The 22,736-nt window shown below is 43.4% G+C and overlaps 1 protein-coding gene across 1 annotated transcript in view; it reads left to right on the top strand.

The window, feature by feature from the left end:
* Positions 1 to 21,773, top strand: part of DCHS2 (dachsous cadherin-related 2) — a 1,150,696-nt gene extending 1,128,923 nt beyond the window's left edge. The window contains exon 23 of the mRNA XM_085641695.1: positions 18,816 to 21,773. Within this exon, the coding sequence (XP_085497821.1) occupies positions 18,816 to 21,424 (2,609 nt within the window). The 3' untranslated portion in view covers positions 21,425 to 21,773. The remainder of the gene's footprint in view (positions 1 to 18,815) is intronic.
* The last annotated feature ends 963 nt before the right edge of the window (positions 21,774 to 22,736 follow it).

Here is a 22,736-nt window from a genome sequence, read left to right as displayed (position 1 = left end):
CAAAACGACCTTGCTTTCTAGAAGGAGTTCCCAGTCAGCTAACCAGGCTGTTAAAATGCTGAAGAAACATTTCAACCAGCATCCCAAACCAGATTACGAAAGATTCATCCTGCTGCAAGCACAGCAGAAAAAAGTCTATGGGCAACTTTATGAATGCCTCCTAGAGCTAGCCAGGGTGTGAGTAGATGTTGACCCTATCAAACAGGTGCGTGCACCCCTTATTCATGGAGGCCATTCTGCCATCCTACACAGGCTGGAAAGTAAAGACCTTGCATGAGTCTGGACACTTGGAAGATCACACAAACTTTCAAAGCATAGAGTTTGCATTGGCGCACAAGATCAACAGTTCACAAACTCTCTCAGCCTCATACTCACAATCAGGGAGCATAGACATTGTAACACTATTGCCCTAGCAGCCATACTCTGCATCTAAGGTACAAAAGAGGGGTACACTCACCAGACTATGCAGCCATTACTGCAATGAAATGCACCACAACAATAAATTCCCTGCATTGGAGCTGCAGCTCAATCTGCAGAAAATGTATCCTCTTCACTCAGGCATGTTGCATCAGATAGCCTGAGCGTCTCTGCCACAGGCAACTCTACCAGGGTAAAGACTTGAGAAGCATCACAGACACTAAAAATGACCAGTTCACAACAACAACATGACTTCAAAGGACAATGAGCAAAATAATGCTGAGATATTCCTAATCTTGCTGATTAGCAAAAACAAAGAGATTCACTGAACTAAGCCATGTTACAAAATCATGATCCAAGTGCTGTAAAGATATGCACTCATCAATACAGGATGTTCAGCAAATATAATGGAAAAGTCATACCATTCCAACCAAGCTGAAACCTGTCACACCCAATCTTTCACAGTCACGAGATTATAAACCATGAAAGGACTGATTCACTTCCTCTAGCTGATACATTTTTCACAACAGTCCAAATTCATCAAGGCAAAACTCTTTGCTACTGAGTGTACCACCTACTTAGTTTACAGTATCTGCACTTTTTCTCAGTACTGGACTGTCTAAAGATTGCTTGAAGGCTTAATCCCTCCAACTACACATTCACATACATGTAAAGCAAGTGACACTAATCTTGTAGAATCCCTTTTCACATCAGATCCCAGGGAAAGGAGGAACCACTGAAACTTGAAGTCCTGGCAGTGATTGAGCAAGTGATCAGCTGCAGGCCTTGGGTCTCACCGATGGTGGTAACAACACAACGACTCCGAGCCAGCCATGTATGCATTTATCTACACTTCTCAATGCAAAACATCAAATATGAAAGATAACTAAAACCCAATATTGATGAATAATTGGCATATTTTATTTGAACGAGGAATTTTCAAAACATTCCCTGTATGTAGGCTATCACCAGCTTTGGTTAGCTGAAAGCTGTTGATACATCACCACTTTCTCAACACGTATGGGCCTTTAGAGTTGCAAAAGCCTAAACTTCAGAAACTCTTTCGCAACTCGGGTGTTCAAAATGGAATTAGTGAAACAGGACTGGGGCTGGATGGTGTCATGAATGTGAGTGATTATATTCTTATCTAGTCACGCTCTTGAGCACCCCCAATGCGTTCATTTCACCCACCACTGCATCTAAGAGTGTTGCCTCACTACATCAAAGCAAATGTGTGTTTATGAAGTTCACTGAGTTCATTGGATACATCGTCTTGGGATTAGGGGTCAAGGCAGACCCGAAGATGGTATATAGTATGAAGGTGGCAGCACTCCTTCAAATGCCCACAATGGCCTCAGATTTTGACACGTTCAATATGAACATAACAACAATTACTGAGCGATCCAACACATACCAAAATGAACTGGTTGTACAATATGCGCTTAAATCCACACTAGAATGAAATAGTCATGAACTGAAATTCACATAAATCCTTCAAGCAACCAAGAACGCTCTGCTCCATGACATGGTTTTGAATTGGTTTGATCTGCACAAAAACATGGAACTAGCAGTTGACTAAGGGGCATATGTATCAAGTCCTTATCCCGTTCGCAAACGGGCCGATTCTCAGAATCGGCCCATTTGCGAACGGGAAAAGGCCATTTGGGATGTATCATCCCAAAAGGGCATCGCAAATTAGAGAATAGCAAAATTTGCGATTCTCCATTTTGCGATTGCATTTAAGGAATCGCAAATTGCGATTGCTTAAATGCAATGTATGAAGCACAGAAAAAGTGCGATTTGGCCATAAGGAATCGCAAATTACCACAATTTTCAAGTTGGTGATAATTTACGATTTCTTTGAAGAATGCCCTTTTTTTCACATTTTTCAAAGTGCCATGTGGCGCACATACATGCCCTTAGGGCATGTATGTGCGCCACATGTGCACACATACATATTTCAGGGGTGCAACAGGGTGTCCTTTAGACACCCTGGCACCCTTGAAATTGCATTCTTATTTTGCGATTCTGTAATTGCGAATCGCTAATTGAGAATGCCTTCCCATTCATTCCTATGGGCCTCATAGCCCATAGGAATCCTTTGCAAATCACAATTAAGGAATGCCAAGGAATCGCTAAATATTTGCGAATTTTTTATTACATCCCGTTTTGCGATTCTCAAAAGCGATTCTCTTAAAATCGCTATTTGAGAATCGCAATGACGGTATTTGATAGATATGCCCTAAGATCCCATATGACGTTGGTACTGCCCTACTTCAGCAGCAAAATTTAGATGTCTGTGCCCGATTGCCTATGCTAATAAAGCACATTCAAGACATGATGTTGACAAATACAAAGGGAAATTGATGTAATAAAATGGGGATGTCAACATGTTCATCTATATTAGTTTGGTCACCGTTTCCATGTCGTCTCAGACCCAAAACCTCTGTTGCCCCTGTTCAACTTCCTCGCACCAAAAAGTGGGCTAATCAGTTTGATATTAACTCCGTTGATCTTGACTACGGATCCAAGACAAAAAAATCCTGCTATATTTCTCCCCCACAACACACTGTCTATAGCACTGGAAGAGGGAAACTCCATTGACAACACTAAAATACATGCTCACCCTGTCACACGGGAGATATGCCCTTTGCAATATCACTAAAGGAAATTGAAGAGGGCACTAATGCATGCCCTGGTGCCTGCAATATGTCCCCATAGTAGCACAAGAAAATGCTCGGAACCACTTTTTGGAAGGTTACAATCACAAGAGGGGAGAAATTCAGTTTATTGTTCATGCCCTCTGTAAAGTTTGGATAAATGTATCGCTTCAAACAACAAATAGTGTAAGAGGGTGCCAAATTGTCATTTCACAAGGCCTGGTTCCATGTGTACTGCAGCTCACGCAGCAAGGTCACAAGGAAATTGACAAAATGAAATTAGTGATTAGTTATAAATTGTGGTTCCTGAACCTTGATTTACTGGTGATATTCCTCATTTCATAATTTGTATTTTACGAAAATGCACAGGGAGAGGGCAGTCTCACCGGAACTATCATGGAAGCAGTTTGCTAACCCTCCTAGTGGGCGCAATTGATGCACAAAACATCCTGTTTTAGAACTGGTGGAATCAACCTCTTTTGAGAAATTTGCAGTTATGCTTTTGGACATACTTACAGCATACAGATTCGCCTAGGAAGTGTTCCAGTTTGTTAAATTCCAGGAGTACCTACCTAGACACCCAGTCGTAAAGCATGTTTGGGGTCCCCTAGCAGGGCCCCCTTCTGTTTTTGACCTCCGGTTGGGGGCCGAGAGGACCATGTAGCAAAACCCTACACAAGAAGGGAGTGAGTGTCACCTGCCTACAATCCAAAGTGAGCGCGTAGCGTCTCTGGATTCACAAATAATAAAATGATATCCCAGGAGGGAAAAACAGAGATTTGTCACAGAACCAATAGTAATATATAGTGGTAGAAATGTCAAAAAATGTTGATGCAAAAATATTTTATTCAAGCTGAAAAAGCATATATATATTTTTAATTATTTTTGGAGGTTTTTTGTAAAACGTCATAGAACAAATCAATTTAAGTGTACATACATGTTCCTCTTCAAAATGAGACGACATAAACACAAATGTATCACATCAATGCCCCCAATCCCTAATGGATCAGAACAAAAAAACATCAACAACATGCCAAATTGTACCACATCACTCTCTCCTTAAATCAGTCGTACTACACTCATGCCAAGGCATCTATCATACTATCCACAAGAACTAATAAAAGATGGTGTTTGAGGACAGAAACCACAAATCGCACTAGTGGTGGTGTCAGAGACAGAAAAATATGAAAAAACATGCAATAGTCAACAGTAATGAAGAAATGTTTTTTTAGCAAGCTTCATAGATTGAACATCAATATCTGCTATATTAATGACAGAACATTCATCTGCACATATTGTTAGATTGTATAATGTTTTCTTCATATGTTTATATTCAAATGTAGAAAAGTGTTTTTTTATAAGAGTTTGGAGATATATCATCTTCTTTTTCTTCAATCAATGCACCACTACGTAGTTCCTGTTGTAAGGTGTGCCAACGCACGTTTCGGTGTATGGCTTCAGACGAAGCCACCACCTTCTTCAGGGCACGAAAAGACTGAAATAAGGATACGGCGAGGATAGTGAGGGGGTACGGAGGGATGTTGAAGCAATGGATATTAGAACACCGTTAGTAAAGACTGATAGGTCTTGGTGTTATGGGAGAAGTCGATCAACGCAGAGAATACGATTTTTGGGAGAAATTGAATATCGCTGAAATGTGTGGGAAACACTAGAGGAGCTCAGGATGAGGAGACGTGCAGCTCAGGCAAGGATCCATGGTTCTGGAGGGTCTGTATATCCGAGAAAGTAGAGCCCAGGAAAGGTACACCCGGCGGGTTAAGAAGCCACCGAATGTAGCAAAGTCTTGGGGCGGTCACCCCCTCCAGTGGCGCCGGCACACGTGGGTCCTCAAAGAAATTCAGAAAGACGGAAGAGTAAACAGGATCAGGCCATCTAGAATGGCAAGTACGGAGAGTATGGGGAGCTCCGAAAATGGCTTTCGGTAAAACGGGTCCGCCCAGCACAAATCATGCCATAGGTGACCCCTTGTTGATCCCTGCACCTTGTGGCAGGCACTTTGAGGTGCCTGTCACAGGGTGCAGGGATGAACACAGATTCCCATTCCTCTATGGGAGCTTGTGGTACGGCCAGTTTACAGCCATAACATGAGCTCCCATAGAGGAATGGAAGTATGCGACCGCACCATGTGCAGTTTCATCGTGGTTAGGTGGTGGGGACTGCTGACCAGAGGTTGGTCGGTCCCGTTTCCACAACTGTGTGAGTGCAGGGTGATCGGAGTGCCTGTGTAAGATGGGGCTGAACGGTGTGCCTCTGTGAATGCAAGGTGAGCAGTGTCCATGTGTGAGTACAGGATGAGCAGTGTGCCTCTGTAAGTGCAGAGTGAGTTGTGTGGCTGTGTGAGTACAAGGTGAGTGGTGTGCCTGGGTGAGTGCAGGGTGAGCTGTGTGCCTGTGTGAGTTCAGGGTGAACAACATGCCTTTGTCAGTACAAGGTGAGTGGTGCGTCTGTGTGAGTACAGGGTGAGTGGAGTGCCTTTGTGAGTGCATGGTGAGCTGTGTGTCTGTGTGAGTGCATGCTGATGGGCGTGCCTGTGTGAGTGCAGGGTTAGCGATGTACCTGTGTGAGTGCAAGTTGAACTGCGTGCCTGTGTGTGGGCAGGGTGAGCGGTGCGCCCGTTTGAGTACAGGGTGAAAGGCATGCCTGTGTGAGCACAGGGTGAGCGGTATGCCTGTGTGAGTGCAGGGTGATCAGAGTGCTTGTGTAAGAACAGATTGAACAGCATGTCTCTGTGAGTGCAAGGTGAGCAGTGTGCCTGTGTGAGTACAAGGTGAGCAGTGTGCCTGTGTGAGTACAGGGTGAGCGATGTGCCTGTGTTAGTGCAGGGTGAGATGTATGCCTGTGTGAGTGCAGGGTGAGCGATGTGCCTGTGTGAGTGCAGGGGGATATGTGGGCATGTGTGAGTGCAGGGTGAGCAATGTGCCTGTGTGAGTGCAGGGTTAGCGGTGTGCTTGTGTGAGTGCAGGCTGAACTGCATGCCTTTGTGAGTGCAGGGTGAGCAGTGTGCCTGTGTGAGTAAAAGTTGAACAGCATGCCTGTGTGAGAACAAGGTGAGCGGTGTGCCTGTGTGAGTGCGCGGTGATCAGAGTGCCTGTGTAAGTGCAGGCTGAGCAGCGTGCCTTTGGCAATGCAAGGTGAACGGTGTGCCTGTGTGAGTATAGGGTGAGTGCCATGCATGTGTGAGTGCAGGTTTAGTGGTGTGCCTGTGTGAGTGCAGGCTGAACTGCTTTCCTGTGTGAGTACAAGGTGAGCAGTATGCCTGTGTGAGTGCAGGATGGGCGGTGTGCCTGTGTGAGTTCAGGGTGAGCAGCGTGCCTTTGTGAATTCAGGGTGAACGACATGCATTTGTCAGCACAGGGTGAGCGGTGCACCTGTGTGAGTAGAGGGTGATCGGTGTGCCTGTGTAAGTGCAGGGTGAGCTGTGGTAAATAATTTAATTACCGGGACTTAATTTGGTACAGAAACATAATAAAACAGCTCAGTAAATAAGAGGCAGAATCCGTGGTATTAGAGGTTCGGAATGGGCTTTATTCCAATGAACGATTATAATCGGTTGCTCCAAGTTCCGTCACCACGAAGGTTCAGGAAGTGAAGTACATACATGATTGACAAGAAATGACTTTTATAGAACATACAATACAATGAAGCGAATGCGGTAGGCGTAACAATTGATAAGGAAGATGACGATTCACCTGCGTAACCGAAAATGGGCGTAATGAGGAGTAAAAAGGAACATAATTGGTTATGATGTCATATATAGGTGGATCTATAAGATTATACTTGGCATAGATGCGTGCGCAGCAGCATGACGTGTGATTGACGTGCAACTAGGGGGTGAAGGGGGCTTGACATTTAGCTCTACATGTGGAGACAAGAAGTCTGGAGGGTCAAGTCAACCTAATCCCAAATCATATCTAACATCCCATGTTTAAAGAACTATGTTATCCACAAAGGGAAGTCTCTTGGACAAAATCTATTCTAGACTGACTATGTGTGCGTGCACAAGCGTCTAAGTGTCTAAGTGTCTATATGAGATGCAAGGGGCAGAAACCTTCCATGGTAACAGGGCTATGAATTACTTGCATGAGGACAGAGAAGCCGAGCCTTTGCTCGGTAGCTGGAAGAATGTTTACTTAAACTACTAGACAGGAATGCATCGGGCAGGGAACGGAGCAGATAATTTCGAAGGTGAAATACAGTTCTTGGCAGGCAGCAAGCTGATGTCAGGCTTCGTGAGCCGCGCAGAGAATGAGGCAAAGTTCATGGTCACGGTTGCAGGCTCAGACTGGAGCTTTCAGAGGCAGAAGGCAAGAAGAGTTCGATGACAGAATCAGGGCCTACTTGCCTGGACTGTAAAATGGCAGAAGTGAACCATATAAAGCCGGTGGCCTTTCATACTTAAGAATGGAATATCCGGCCTATTCATGGCGGATCTGACAAAGGACATGTTGGCGGTGGACGCACATGTGTTTGCGTCTTCATAACTAGAACTGGAGGGAACATACATGTACTTGTGATTCATACATGGAACCGTTGGGGTCCAAGATAGGGGACATAACTGATCAGAAAAATCCATATTTCCACATTCCCTCCTTGTCCCCTACTTGCCCGTTAAGAGATATCAATCTTCATCAATCCGTTGATCTGTTCATATAACATCATTTGTTCTTCTTTCTTCTTCCGTGACGAATGAATTCTTGGTGGTGGAATACACGATGTGGCACACAGACCACAGATCGCTGGTCCACATTGTAGACATAGACAGCAACTGAATAGTATGAGAAGGCCAATACCTAGGAAAGATAGGACCTTCCATCCAAAGGTAGATAATATACTCCAAAACCAACCGGACCAAGTCCAGGTGCCTGGGTTCTGGTGTATCTGGCTTACAATCTTATGAAGGCGAGTTATGGCCTTATATACAGATGGCGAATTTTCTGGTATGAAAATGCAACAGCTTGATCCGATGACCCTACAAGCTCCGCCCCTATCAGCCAGGATGACGTCAAGGACAAGACGATTTTGAAGCACAACAATCCGCATAGCAGACTGCTCTTCTGTTAAATTGCCTAAAGCGGAAATAGTTTCATTCACTACTGCTTCAAGGGTTCTAGTTAATCTACGTATCAGCTTACTATTAGTAACAGTACCTATATAGGGAAAGAGACCTTTATTGAAATCTGTGTATTTTTCCCATGCTGTTTCAGTGTAATCGACTATTGGGAGATCTCTCCTTACTCTACTATTTACTAAATGAATATTTCTGTGATAATCAGAAGGAGCTACAAAAACAGGTGGCAAAAGGAATCCAATATAGCAAGTACCGTCCCAGTCTAGAGGCAAACGTACATATGCCGTCTGACCACATATGTAATAGGAATGGCGGGAAGCTCTAAATGTGGACTTGCCTTGATCACTAAACTCTACTACAGTCGTGCATTTACTATGGCCCATATGTATGGAACCATTTTTCCTTACACATAGTTCACCCTTTACTGGAAATATTGACATAGCGGGCAAAATTGGAGTAGTTTCGGATTCGACATTTAGGATCATAAGATTAAGCGTGAAATTACCTAATCCATACACTTCGTTTTCTAGATCAGTTCCTGTTCTCTGGGGAAGTCCCTCCTTGTTGGGGTAGCAGACCTTAAGTAAAATTAAGTTCAAATTTCCCCATACCCAGTTATCTTGATAAACTGCAGAATTCGAATCTAGAGAATTAATTAAACTAAACCATGCTCCACAGGAGCCGTTGTGTGTGAACGGGTATGGAAAGAGAGGTAAAATTCCTTTATAATTCTGATAGGGAGGGAGTCGGCCACATATCCAACAATTTGTAGCATTGCTAACCTGATGGGAGTGATGTAACATACTAATAAAAGTGTTATTGCGCAGCGCAAATCTATAAGACAACTCAAGCGGAGATAATTCACTAAAAGAATGTTCAGCAGTAACATTGTAAACAGGTCTAGAAATAGGATAATATATGTGCAACAATATACTTGCAGTAATTATTAAAAGACTCAAGAAAAACAAAATTAATAACGTCATTATGCAATGGCTACGCAATGATTTACAGTACGCATGTCGCTTCAACATTTTTCGCGATTTTCCATGATTCAGGTCTAAGGGATACATGTCGGAGACAGATTCAACCGCTTCACCTTGGAGAGGACTTAAACAATCAAATCGTCCGACGGTTTAGGCCTGAGTTTCAGTTTATAAAGTTCCTGACTGTTGGCCTCAGCCAAAGGTAGTTTTGAGTCAATGGGTGAAGACACACGAGGTGGGCTATTCACATCCGAAGGAAGTCCATGAAATTTCTTGATATGACTTGAATGCACCCATCCTTTTCTGCCTTCGATCTTCACGGCTGTCCTTGTGGTGAGCAGGACCAATTTGGGTGATCTCCACCTGGGCTCCAGCTGAGTCTTTCGGTCGAAATTCCTCACAAGAACGAGGTCCCCCGGAACTACATCAAGGGGTTTCACCTCAGTGTTGTCGGGAAAGGTTGCAGCTACCTGTGAACGACAAGATTGTAGTGCAGACATCAAGGAAGCTAAGTAATCTGTCAGCATATTACAGTCAATATCAGTTATTTTTCGTGGCATAGGCGTCCCCCACATATTTGGTGGTCTGCCGAAGATCACTTCATACGGGGATAGCCCTGTTCGAGAGTGTGCTACCATTCTTGTGTAAAAGAGTGCAACTGGTAGTGCTACTACCCAGTCGACACCTTTCTCCCTGCATATTTTGGACAATCTAATTTTCAGGGTCTGATTATGTCTTTCTACGAGACCTGCTGCCTCAGGGTGTCGGACACAGTGGAATTTCCACTGATAACCTAACAAAAGTGAAACATGTTTCATTAATTCGGATGAGAACGGCTGGCCGTTATCTGAGTGAACAACACGTGGTAAACCGTATCGTGGGAAGAATTCTCGAACCAACTGTTTGGCAGTAGTCGGGGCAGTGTAATCTGAAACCGGGTATGCCTCCGTCCAACGGGAAAGAGCACAAACAACTACGAGAACGTATTTGAATCCTCGACATCGTTCCATCTGGATATAATCCATCTGGAGGACTTCAAAAGGGTGATCAGGAGGATGAAATCCACCCTGTTCTACGGGAACGCTTTTTCCTGGGTTGAACTGGCAACAGATCATACAGGTACGGACCTTTTGTTTGGCTGCTGCTCGTAAATGTTTATTGAACCAAATGTGTTGAATGCTATCTAGCATAGCTTTTTCTCCTAGATGTGCTGGACTATGTATAGTGTTAATTATAACTTGGACCATTGAATCAGGAAGGAACCACACAGACTTTTCCTTCATAATCCATCCTTGATCCGTTTGGATCCCTCCTAATTCGGTCCATTTCTTTATTTCATCTGGTGTAGCATGTGTCTGGATGTCAATTACGTCAAAAGTAGGATCTTTAACTGTCATACAATGTGTCGGCGTCGGGACTATTATCTTTGTCATGTCGGATGTTTGTGTTTGAGCAGTCTGTTTAGCTGTTCTGTCGGCTAGATCATTGCCTTGAGAAATGATATCAGTGACTTTCGTATGAGCTTTACATTTCATAATTGATATTGCAGTCGGTAGATGTATCGCATCTAATAAAGCATGAATGAGGGGTCCGTGTTGAATGTGGGCACCGTGGGAAGTTAAATAACCTCTCTCTCGCCACAGCACGCCGAAGTCATGTACAACTCCGAATGCATAACGTGAATCAGTGTATATGTTGACTTTTTTACTTGTGGCTTGAATACAGGCTTGTGTCAGAGCGATGAGCTCTGCGGCTTGAGCTGACAAAGTATTTATATGATTTGTTTCAATGACTTCAGTATCTGTTGTGACTGCGTAAGCAGCCACTAACTCTCCTGTATTTGTTCTCATACATGAACCATCTACATACAATGTCAGGTCTGGATCTGACAATGGGACATCGGTTAAGTCTTGTCTGGGTTTCGTCGTTATAGTAATAACTTCAATACAGTCATGGGCTAGTGGGTCTGTTCCGATTACTGGCAAAAGTGTGGCAGGATTCAATGTGTTACAGCGTCTGATTTCTATATGTGGCTGGAACAATGTAAGTTCGTACCCTGTAAGTCGCGCTATAGTCAAGTGTTGTGTTTGCGTTCTATTTACAAGAACCTCTACCGCATGTGGTACTTGAACTGTCAATGGATGTCCTAACACTATGGCATCGCTTTGTCGTATTGCTAAAGCTGTCGCTGCCACTGATTTCAGGCACGCAGGAAGAGCCTGAGCTACTGGATCTAATGTACTAGAAAAATAAGCACATGGTTTGTGTGCTCCTGCTTGTTCCTGTGTGAGTACTGACAAGGCAGTACCTTCGCGCTCTGTAACAAAGAGTGTAAACTGTTTTCTGTAACATGGCGTTGCTAAAACAGGTGCTTGACATAAAGCTTTCTTTAGGCTTTCAAAAGCTTGTGTATGTTCCTGAGTCCAAGGGAGAACAGTCGATGTGGCTGCCTCCTGTGTTGTCAACTGAATGAGCGATTTTGCTAGAAATGCATATTGAGGGATCCACTGTCTACAGTATGAAGTGAGGCCTATGAAAGCCCGCACCTCCTTTTGTGTCTTGGGTATTTGCATGTTAGCTATTAACTGAATGCGGTCGGGTGTAAGCTGCCTTCCCTCCTTGGACAGCGAGTGTCCAAGATAAATAACTCGCTGGACACAGAATTGCAGCTTAGAAGGGGACACCTTGTGTCCCTTTTCAGCTAGAAATTGTAAAACTGTCAGTGATGCTTTCTCACATTCGGGTTCGCTTCTAGCGGTGATCAACAGATCATCGACATATTGAAGCAAGGCAGTGTTAACTGGCATGTGGATACTGTCAAGTTCTCGTTTCAGTGCTTGGCTATAGATGCTGGGGCTTTCTGTAAATCCTTGAGGTGCGCGTGAGAATTTAAAGCTACGTCCATTTAAACTAAACCCGAACAAATATTGGCTTTCCGGATCTATTGGGACGCTGAAAAAGGCGTTTTTAAGATCAATTACAGTAAAGAATGTTGCTTCGGAATCAATGGCTGTCAATAATGACGAGATATCAGGGACCACAGGGAATTGTGGCACAATGCACTTGTTTAATTCGCGCAGATCAATAACCAATCGATATACTGGCAGGGCCTTTGGATCTGTTCGTTTAAGAATCGGAATTATTGGTGAATTACATACATTGGAGTCTGTTTCCACAACCACTCCTTGGGCAATGAGCTCGTCAATGATTTGCAGCAAAGCCACTACAGCATCTGGGGGTAACTTGTATTGTCGCATTCGTGGTAGTACCACTCCTGCCTTTAATGTGACTCGATATGGTGTAATATTCATGCAACCAACATCAGTAGGGCCTTGTGCCCATAGATGTGTAGGTAAAGTCTGCAGTCGGGGATCCATGTCTCTAGATACATAGTGACCTTTAAAATCACGTAAAAACAATCTTACTCCTTCCGGAGAACAACATATTATGGCTCCTAGAGCTTTCAGTGTTTTTATTCCTAACAGATTTTCTGGACATGATTTAGTAAGCAATAAATCGGTAGTTCGGGTCAAAGGTCCTATCGTAAGTGGAAGAGGTTGTGACACTTCATTAACAATAGGTTTTCCTGAAAAACCAAGGGAGATATTCTGAGAGCCTGAGAGGGGTGCCCCTGGAACTTCACTACGTTTTATGGTCGTTCGACTTGCCCCTGTATCGAGTAAAAATTTTCTGTCTTGGCCTAACAATTCACTATGTACATAAGGTCCTTCTTGATCTACAGGGATCTCGATAAGGGGTAAGTCAACTTCCCTCTCTAGGCTGGTTCATGCGTATCGTTGGTAATCAGGATAGTCGTACTGTGCGGTCTGGTACAGTTGTCGTGTCGTGGTTTGTGTGGCAGCAACGGGCAGCGCTGGTGCAGCTGGCACAAACTGTACAGACTGTGGTGGAGCTGGCATGGACTGTGCGTGCTGCGGAGCTCCTTGTTCATTCTGATCCTGTCTAGGTGGCCGTGGTCTTTCTTTTGTATTACCTATGGCGATATTATGTTTCAAAACTGGACAATCGTGTACGTAATGACCTGGCTTTTTACAATAATTGCATGTCCCTTTTACAGGTCCTGCTGAATCACCGGAATGTGTCATACCCTTTTTATGTCCTTCAGCTGGAACTGTCTGAGAAACTAGCATTTTCATTTTTGTGTCTTTCATGCGTCTGTGTTCATGTTCTTGTTCCTCTCTAATTCTATTGTGATGGTACTGTAACATTTGTAACATTTGTGATGGAGTGTTACCTTGCCAGGTACTCTCGAATTTTAATACTCTATTCTTTACTTGGGGCAGGGCATTTTCTACTAATTTTGTTACAAACAGATGTGGGTATGATTCGCTACTTGCTTTTATGCCACTATTTATACCAAAACATTTTTCAAATCGGGCATAGTAATCACTAGTGTCTTCATCTTGCTTCTGTTTACAGGCTGAAATTGTACCCCAATCTTCCTTTTTCGTAGTTAATAAACGTGGCAGTACCTGTACTAATAAACCTGGTAGTGCTTTAGTTTTATCCCCAAGTCCTGCTCCTGCAGTTCGGGCCTTTTCTTCTGCTTCTAATACTGACCATTCTATTTTTTGGTCTCCTACCTCCCACTCTTTTTCCCTGAGTTTCTCATAAATGCCAGCAGGCATTAATACCTTTAATATTGTCATAATGTCGGGATAGGTATACTCTCCCATGAGTAACATGTCTTTAATTTCTCGGTGAAAACCCGCTGGATCTTTGTCATGACTGGGTACCACTTTCTTCATTTCTAACAATTCTATTTTTGATATGGGCGTGTATACAAATACGCGTTTAAACTCATTGTCCTCGCCCTTTATTGGGTGTACTTCTCGTAGAGGATTCTGTCTGTCCATGTAATACGTGGTTCTTTCCTTAATGGGTAGTGAAACATGTTCTGAACATACAAAAAGAATGTATTGCTTTCTTGATTCTAGTATTTCTTTAATTAATTTAGTACCTGAACCTCTCCATCTATTCATGAGTAATTCAGTCAATATATCAGGTAAGGGACCAGGGTCCGAATGCTGACTCTGATATAGTATAAGGAGTTGTTGAATCATATAAATCCCAGCTAAACGCTGTTCATCTGGGGTGAGATTCAAAAATGTGCGTGCTACTGTATCATCACTATATTTTCCGGGACTGTCAACCCAATGGACAGCTGACCTGGCTAATTCTTGTTCATCCATAGAATCGAGAAAATGATAACCCCTTCGTTCTCGGAGTAATTTGTCAGCTGCTTGGAACGAATGCTCGTTAGACCTTATATGGACTATGGGTGTTGGGAAACTCCTGTTATTGTCTGGACATATCGGACGTATCGGGTCAATAAGACATCTATTACTATTACAAGATCTTCCTCTACCTACATAGGCTATAGTGTCTGACTGTCCTGTGGGCAGTCCTGATCCTTCTTCCTCGCTTTGTTCGAACTGGTCTACCGCTAATCTTTCTTCGTGTAGGCGTTCGATTTCTTTTCGGATCTTTCGGCACATGGCTATTATACAATTCTGCTTATCATGTCTTCCTTCTGATATATTCTGACTCCATCTGGTAAGAATTTGCATTGCTTCCGGGTCTACCCCTGGTCGGTCTTGATTTCTGATCACACAATTTATGAGGAAACGTAACAGTTCTCCCTGTATCTCCACTTTCTGATATTCCATAGCTCTGTTAATACATTCAGAATCTCGCCCTGTTTGAACAAAATGATATATATTATCTAGATGCGCAGTCATTCCTGGTAACTTCCCTAGATACACCGCGGCTCGTCTGATACGTAATGATGCCAGGGTCATTTCGTCCTCTTTGCCGGGCACAGGGTCATATCTACAATCTACAAGAAGTTCCTTAAGCGTGCGGGCATTTATGAGTTTGGGTGTACGTGAATGTCCTGACTCTTGAAAAGTAAGTTTATTTATTCTGGGTGGCGTAGAAAAAGTGTTGCTAGTACCTCCCGTAGCCCCATCTGGGGTGTCGGGCGTGAAAGGATTCGTTGAACGCGATACAGCAACTATAGGTGTGGACACAGCTATAGAAGTATCTGCAGGGACAGATGTAGAAACAGATGTGCTTGCCGGAACTCGTTGCTGTAGAGATACGGGTACCGGATCTTGGCGTTGAACCTCCCTGACAGGCGGTCTATGTGGGGCGGAATTAGCATACTCGGGAGCTGCGTCATCTAAATATGAGGAAAGAAAAACATCTTCTGCGGTTCTAGGATGCCCCTTAGGATGTACCTTTATTGGAAATAATGGGGTTGGCAAGTCTTTCGGTATCTCTGGAGTAGCCTTAGGTAATCCTTCGGCCAGAAGGGGATACATACCATTCATAAGGGCATTTCTTTGTCTGTCTACTTGTTCTGATTTCACTCGGATACCTTCCTCAATTAATAGATTTTCTCGAACTTTATTTGAACTTTCTTTATTCTTCTCTTCCTGTCGGAGTGCTTTTTCTGTACGTCTATGAGATTCTTTACGCCATAACTCAACGGCATCTTTCTGTGACTGTCTGACTTTCCTTTTCCATAACTCTTCCTCGACTTTCATGATGCACTCTGCATCCCAGGTCCCCGCTGCGGGCCACCTCTGACTTTCTGGTAATTCCTTGGTGTAGTCTACCCATAAATCAAGAAATAATATAGCGTCTAAGCCATGTTTATGATACATGAAGTACCCTGGAGTGTCCCTAGGAGGAATAGGAACGGCTTCTTCGAGTACCCCTTTTCTTGTTGTGATCTGTCTTAATTTTGAAAAGAGCGGCATATTGAGAACTAATCTGATACTTGATTTAAAACAAAACTTAATACAGTAACCACGATAATGAACAGTCATTCATACCACAATATGCAGAACGTACTTAAAACATTTAACATTTAACATTTACCTGAACAATCAATAATGATGATGATCTAAGGAAAACTTAAATCACTAAACATAATACTCGACATTAACTGAATTATATACTTGATATACTGCTAAACAGTACAGATACACTGCTGAAACAGTGCAGACCGGATTTGTGTACCCAAACCCGTCTTGACCGGCACAAACTATGTGCACGTCAGAAAGCCTCCCCAGTAATGGTACTCACCGGGTAGCTCGGAAACGGAAGGCCTCGGAAACTGGACTGAACTTGAACCGGACTGGACTCGACTCGAACACTGCGGAGACTGGACTCGACTTGGGACTTCGGAAACTGGTGGGCCTCTGTATACCTCGGATCTTGCTCTCTCAGCTAGGCTCTGGTCGGGATACTTCGCACTTCTCACCGCCTCGTCTGGGTGTTGATCGCAGCCTCAGTCGCCCCCGCTTGACCGGAGGGAGATACAGGAAATCCTGCTGGTACGCGTTATTGTCCGTCCAGCTGTGGCAGGAGACCGGGCCTGCAACTCACCGCCGGCGCGTGAGATGAGAAAGTGTCCCTGTTCGGGCGCCATTCATGTGGTAAATAATTTAATTACCGGGACTTAATTTGGTACAGAAACATAATAAAACAGCTCAGTAAATAAGAGGCAGAATCCGTGGTATTAGAGGTTCGGAATGGGCTTTATTCCAATGAACGATTATAATCGGTTGCTCCAAGTTCCGTCACCACGAAGGTTCAGGAAGTGAAGTACATACATGATTGACAAGAAATGACTTTTATAGAACATACAATACAATGAAGCGAATGCGGTAGGCGTAACAATTGATAAGGAAGATGACGATTCACCTGCGTAACCGAAAATGGGCGTAATGAGGAGTAAAAAGGAACATAATTGGTTATGATGTCATATATAGGTGGATCTATAAGATTATACTTGGCATAGATGCGTGCGCAGCAGCATGACGTGTGATTGACGTGCAACTAGGGGGTGAAGGGGGCTTGACATTTAGCTCTACATGTGGAGACAAGAAGTCTGGAGGGTCAAGTCAACCTAATCCCAAATCATATCTAACATCCCATGTTTAAAGAACTATGTTATCCACAAAGGGAAGTCTCTTGGACAAAATCTATTCTAGACTGACTATGTGTGCGTGCACAAGCGTCTAAGTGTCTAAGTGTCTATATGAGATGCAAGGGGCAGAAACCTTCCATGGTAACAGGGCTATGAATTACTTGCATGAGGACAGAGAAGCCGAGCCTTTGCTCGGTAGCTGGAAGAATGTTTACTTAAACTACTAGACAGGAATGCATCGGGCAGGGAACGGAGCAGATAATTTCGAAGGTGAAATACAGTTCTTGGCAGGCAGCAAGCTGATGTCAGGCTTCGTGAGCCGCGCAGAGAATGAGGCAAAGTTCATGGTCACGGTTGCAGGCTCAGACTGGAGCTTTCAGAGGCAGAAGGCAAGAAGAGTTCGATGACAGAATCAGGGCCTACTTGCCTGGACTGTAAAATGGCAGAAGTGAACCATATAAAGCCGGTGGCCTTTCATACTTAAGAATGGAATATCCGGCCTATTCATGGCGGATCTGACAAAGGACATGTTGGCGGTGGACGCACATGTGTTTGCGTCTTCATAACTAGAACTGGAGGGAACATACATGTACTTGTGATTCATACATGGAACCGTTGGGGTCCAAGATAGGGGACATAACTGATCAGAAAAATCCATATTTCCACAGAGCTGTGCGCCTGTGTGCGTGCAGGCTGAGCGGCGTGCCTGTATGAGTACAGGGTTAGTAGTGTGCCTGTGTGAGTGCAGGCTGAACTGAATGCCTTTGTGAGTGCATGATGAACAGCGTGCCTGTGTGAGCGCAGAGTGACCAGAGTGCCTGTGCTGGTGCAGGCTGAACAGTGTGCCTCAGGGAATGCAAGGTGTGCGGTGTGTCTGTGTGAGTATATGGTGAGCGAGTGTCTGTGTGAGTGCAGGGTGAGCGGTGTGCCTGTGTGAGTTCAGGGTGAACAACGTACTTTTATGAGAGTGCAAGCAGCAGCACATCAAAGCCAATCACTGGTATATGCCTTTTTTATGAAATCGATCACACAGTCCTCTGGAAATCTACAAATTAATATATGAAATGCAGACAGCACCGTTCGGAAATCCTTATAGGCAATTTCAGCTTTGATATCCGAGTTTAGTTGTCTGAAGCGCGTGCATGAACCCGGATATTTTCCTGTTTCGTGAATGCCCTCTAGACGGCGAATTTCAGAAAACAAAGAAGCAGCAATGCACATGTTCTGCGTCTACGCATCTCAAAGGACAGGATCTTGATGTGCTCCCTGGCCTTACATGATCCATGCAAGCGCCACTCTCACAGAGGCTCGGGTCCAGCTTACTAATATATTTCCTGATGTTAAGCTAGATCACTATTATAATTTGTATAATGTGACATTGTTTAGAGCCTCATATTCCTTCATCTTGGGAAGGAATTCATATAAGCTAAATACACCAAATACACAGCAAATGAAAATGAGGCGCAGAGTGAAAGACAGAACATGTATTGATTGTAAATGCTCGTTATCCTCAGAATTATGCCAAACACTGCCACATTAGAATAGCTTATCAATATTTTGGAAATCCCAAGAATTAGTATATAGACATCCTCTTCCATCATAGTCTTGACTAAGCGGTGCATCCGTTCACAGCCAGTCTATATACTTTAGAATATTTATTTTCTCTTTGACTCACTGATATTATCTCACTTTGTGTCTTTTAGGCTCAGTGTTCACTGGAAAGCAGATGTCATCTGAGCGAAGCAGCAAAGGGATTCAGCTCCTGATAGAAGCTAAAGACCACGGAAGCCCCGCCTTGTCCGCAGTTGCATCTGTGGAGATTCAGATCCAGGATCTCAACGACTGTGCCCCCCAGTTCACTGATGAACACTATAGCATTGGTGTGAGGGAAGACGTCCCTGTTGGCACGAGTGTGCTAACCTTTTCAGCCATCGACCATGATTGGAGTCCTGATAATACATTTATTGACTACTTTATCATCAGTGGCAACACTCAAAATACTTTCGTGGTCGAAACTACCATTGTTCAGATTGACTCTCCTCGAAAAACTATTGGTCATCTTGTTGTAGGGAGCGCTCTGGACAGGGAAACAATATCTACCTTCAAATTAGCCATCATCGCCACTGATCGCGGAACACCAACACTGAACTCGACTGCCACGGTATTGATCAATGTCCTTGATGCCAATGACAACCCACCAGTATTCACCAGTCCGGAGTATCGTGCTGAGGTTAGGGAGAGCACGTCTGTCAATAGGCTGATCTCTGTGGTTTCAGCAAATGACAATGATATTGGGGTAAATGCTGATATTACTTACAGCATTGTTTCTGGAAATGAATTGGGGCATTTCAAGTTAGACAGAAAAAATGGTTCTATTGAAGTAGCTAAAGCTCTAGACTACGAGACAGTCTTGAAATACACTTTAACTATCCAGGCCACAGATGGAGATGAAGATGGAGGAAACGTTGCCTTTGCGATCCTTTCTATATCTGTCCTCGATGACAATGACTTCGTTCCAGTGTTCTTGTTTCCCACCCTCAACTGTGTCATTCGTGAGAATCTTCCAGCGTTAACACACACATGCACGGCCAAAGCCCAGGACTTTGATTCAGGCCTTTATGGGCTCCTCGCATACTCCTTTCAGTCACCCTGCTCACCTGATGATAGAACTTCAAATGACATGGATTTGTTTTCTATAGATCCTTTGACTGGGGATATCTATACTAGACAAACACTCGATTACGAACGTCAAATAAAGTACTGTTTAATTGGCCAGGCACAGGATCAAAGTGGCTCAACAGCTACTGTCACCATCCATGTAGATGTGGAGGGAGTAGACGAGTATGACCCTGTTTTCCTGAAGAATCATTATTTGTTTGATCTCCCTGAGAACATTGACATTGGGCAAGTAATTGGAAAACTAGCAGCATCGGATAATGATGGTGGGCTGGATGGTGTTATTGAGTATTCACTTGAAAAACCCTCTCAATTTTTCTCACTCAATACAACTAGTGGAGAGGTGTTACTCAGAAGACACCTTTCTCGAAAAAGAAGTAATTCATGGAAAAAAGAGAGCCAAGTGGAACTCCGGGTGAAAGCTCACAGTCCCAAAGTAGACTCCAGATCAACCAGCTGCATGGTCATAGTGAACATGTCCACATCTCTTGAAATGTACCCGGCTGCCTCTGTAAACATTCTTTACATAAGCCTCATCATCTCCTTGGTGATTTTCTTGATCCTGTCATTCAGTCTTGCTTTACTTGTTTTGAGATACAAACGTAAATATATGCGAAACAAAAGTGGGAAGAAAGAGATGTCAAAGCCAAAAGCCGGGCCCAATGACCGCCAGCTGTGTCACAGTGATGGAAAACATCCAGCTCCAGAGGCCGCTCTAACAGAGTGGTTGTGTTTAGTAGACTTTAGTGAAAAGAAAGATGCTGGCAAGCAAAGCAGGCATTCTGACTCAAGTGGCCATGGGTCAGCAGAAGGGGAAACGGCGGAGGATGAGGAAATAAAGCGAATCAATGAACATCCTTGCAGGAAGGGATCTAGCACAGCTTTAAGTGAGTGTGGTTCACGTGTGCCCGACTCTGGGATTCCAAGAGAGTCTGCACAGCTTTCATTCCAGTCTGTTGAAACAGATGTGACCATCGCTACTGGAAGTGCTGAGAGTATCAACAACTTCAAAGAGGACAGTGGAAGAGAAGCCCGTGACATGCATTTCCCTCCGGAGAAAGGGTCTGGGAAAATACATAACATCCTAGCGCCAAAAGAAGAAGACCTGAAGTCAGGTATCACAGGAAGCTATATCTTTGTGCCTCATGGCCAAGATTCAAGGTTTGGCTCGCTTGTATCTTTGGTGGCATCAGATGAAGACCTGAGAGGTAGCTATAACTGGGACTACATGCTGAGTTGGGAACCCAGATTCCAGTCTCTGTCTTCTGTCTTTCAGGACATCGCAAAGCTTAATGATGATGCTTCACAAACTCAGAGTTTACCCTTTGAAAAACAGTCCTTTATTTTCCCTCCTCCTTTGATAACATCTGTAGCACAGCCAGGGGTAAGGGCTGTGCCCCCACGAATGCCAGCTGTAAATGCTGGGCCAGCTGTTTTCAAATATCCTTGTTCACCGTTCATCCACAATACAGGATATACCACGACAGCCATGACCCCAAACTTTGCTCCCTCCCTCTCTCTACTTACTGTGCAGACACCCACAGCTTCCCCTGTGGCTACAGATCCTGGGCTGATGGGAACTTGCCTAATTAAACTATCTCGAGACCTTACATCAGAAGAAGAAATTAATGTGTAAAATATCCTTATTTGGGAGCATTGTTTCTCAGAATGGTGTATGTTGAACCAATACAGCTCTCAATCCTATAAGTGAATAATGGTTGGCAGACCACTGAAGTTTGTTCATATTATTTTTTCTGTGAAGGGTGCAGGTTGGACCATTTACATCTTTTATAATTCTATAAGCGAAAATGGTTAGCAGACCATTAAGGTTTGTTCTTATTGTTTCTTATCCAAGAATTAAGTAAAAATTGTATATAGCTTGTCAGTTTTTTCAAGTTCTTGCAACCTGTCTATACCAAAAATGCTATTTATTTGTGAAAGTTAGCTTGTGGGTGGATATTAAAATGCGAACATTAAATGTGCAGTTCAAAAGACTCAGCTTACTTGGACTTTACAAAACAAAGATTCACTGTATGAGAAATGTACAGAATCAGATTGCAAATACCCAAAGTAGATTATTTTTCTGTGAGAAGGATCATCTTACTCCCAATTCTATCATGAGCTTCCAGTCATGAGTCAAATTTACTCATGGAAAAAAAGCTTTGTGAAGTGAGCCAGAATTAAGTTAGCCATGGCTAATTTGATGGCAACACATTTTCACTACCTCTACATAAAGCAATGATTTATTTTTATTTCAATTGTTAGAAATAGTGGTTCTACAAGTGACAATTTAATCACAGATATAAGTAGCTTTGAAAATGACATATACAAAGCAAACCTGCTCATGGATGTATTTGTTTAGAATCAAGAATCTGAAGTGAGAGATTCCAACACTCTGCAAACATGTATAATTTATTCTACTGGAAGTATGCAATTTTGTGTACACAGCGTTATCTACATAATTATGGATTTACAGCATTTGCCACAAAATACAGCATCTGCTATATCTGCAGAGTTTAACGAAAAAAATAATTTCCACCTGAAACAGATCAAAAGTTAGTCAAAGCACATTGACGTGTTGCTGCACAGTCATAGGCCCTTTGCCAAAGTTGACTGATCCACATTCCATTGATCATTACTGTGTTTGGAAGTAAAACTGGTTTTATTAAGATGAAACATGCCCGGAGAGTGTTGATGTGCAAAAGTGGCAAAATAATGAGGTAATACTGTAACAAAATAGGCTACATTACGCCACATTTTAGGCTTTTTTGCCACATAATTTAGTGAACTCTGACTGCGAAATTTGTTCCTCCCTTGCCGCATAATTCCAGTGGCCTTCATATAAATTAATCTTTATTTAAGTGTGCACAAAGGTGGGATAAACAAGGCCCCGTTGTATCAGTAGACAGTGTTAACTCTGCAACTCACAGAGAACATGTATTTTTGCA

The sequence above is a fragment of the Triturus cristatus genome, chromosome 2_2 (genome assembly GCF_964204655.1).
Source record: "Triturus cristatus chromosome 2_2, aTriCri1.1, whole genome shotgun sequence".
NCBI classification, from domain to species: domain Eukaryota; kingdom Metazoa; phylum Chordata; class Amphibia; order Caudata; family Salamandridae; genus Triturus; species Triturus cristatus.
The sequence above is the reverse complement of the archived record's forward strand: the minus strand, read 5'-3'. Positions and strand labels throughout refer to the sequence as shown.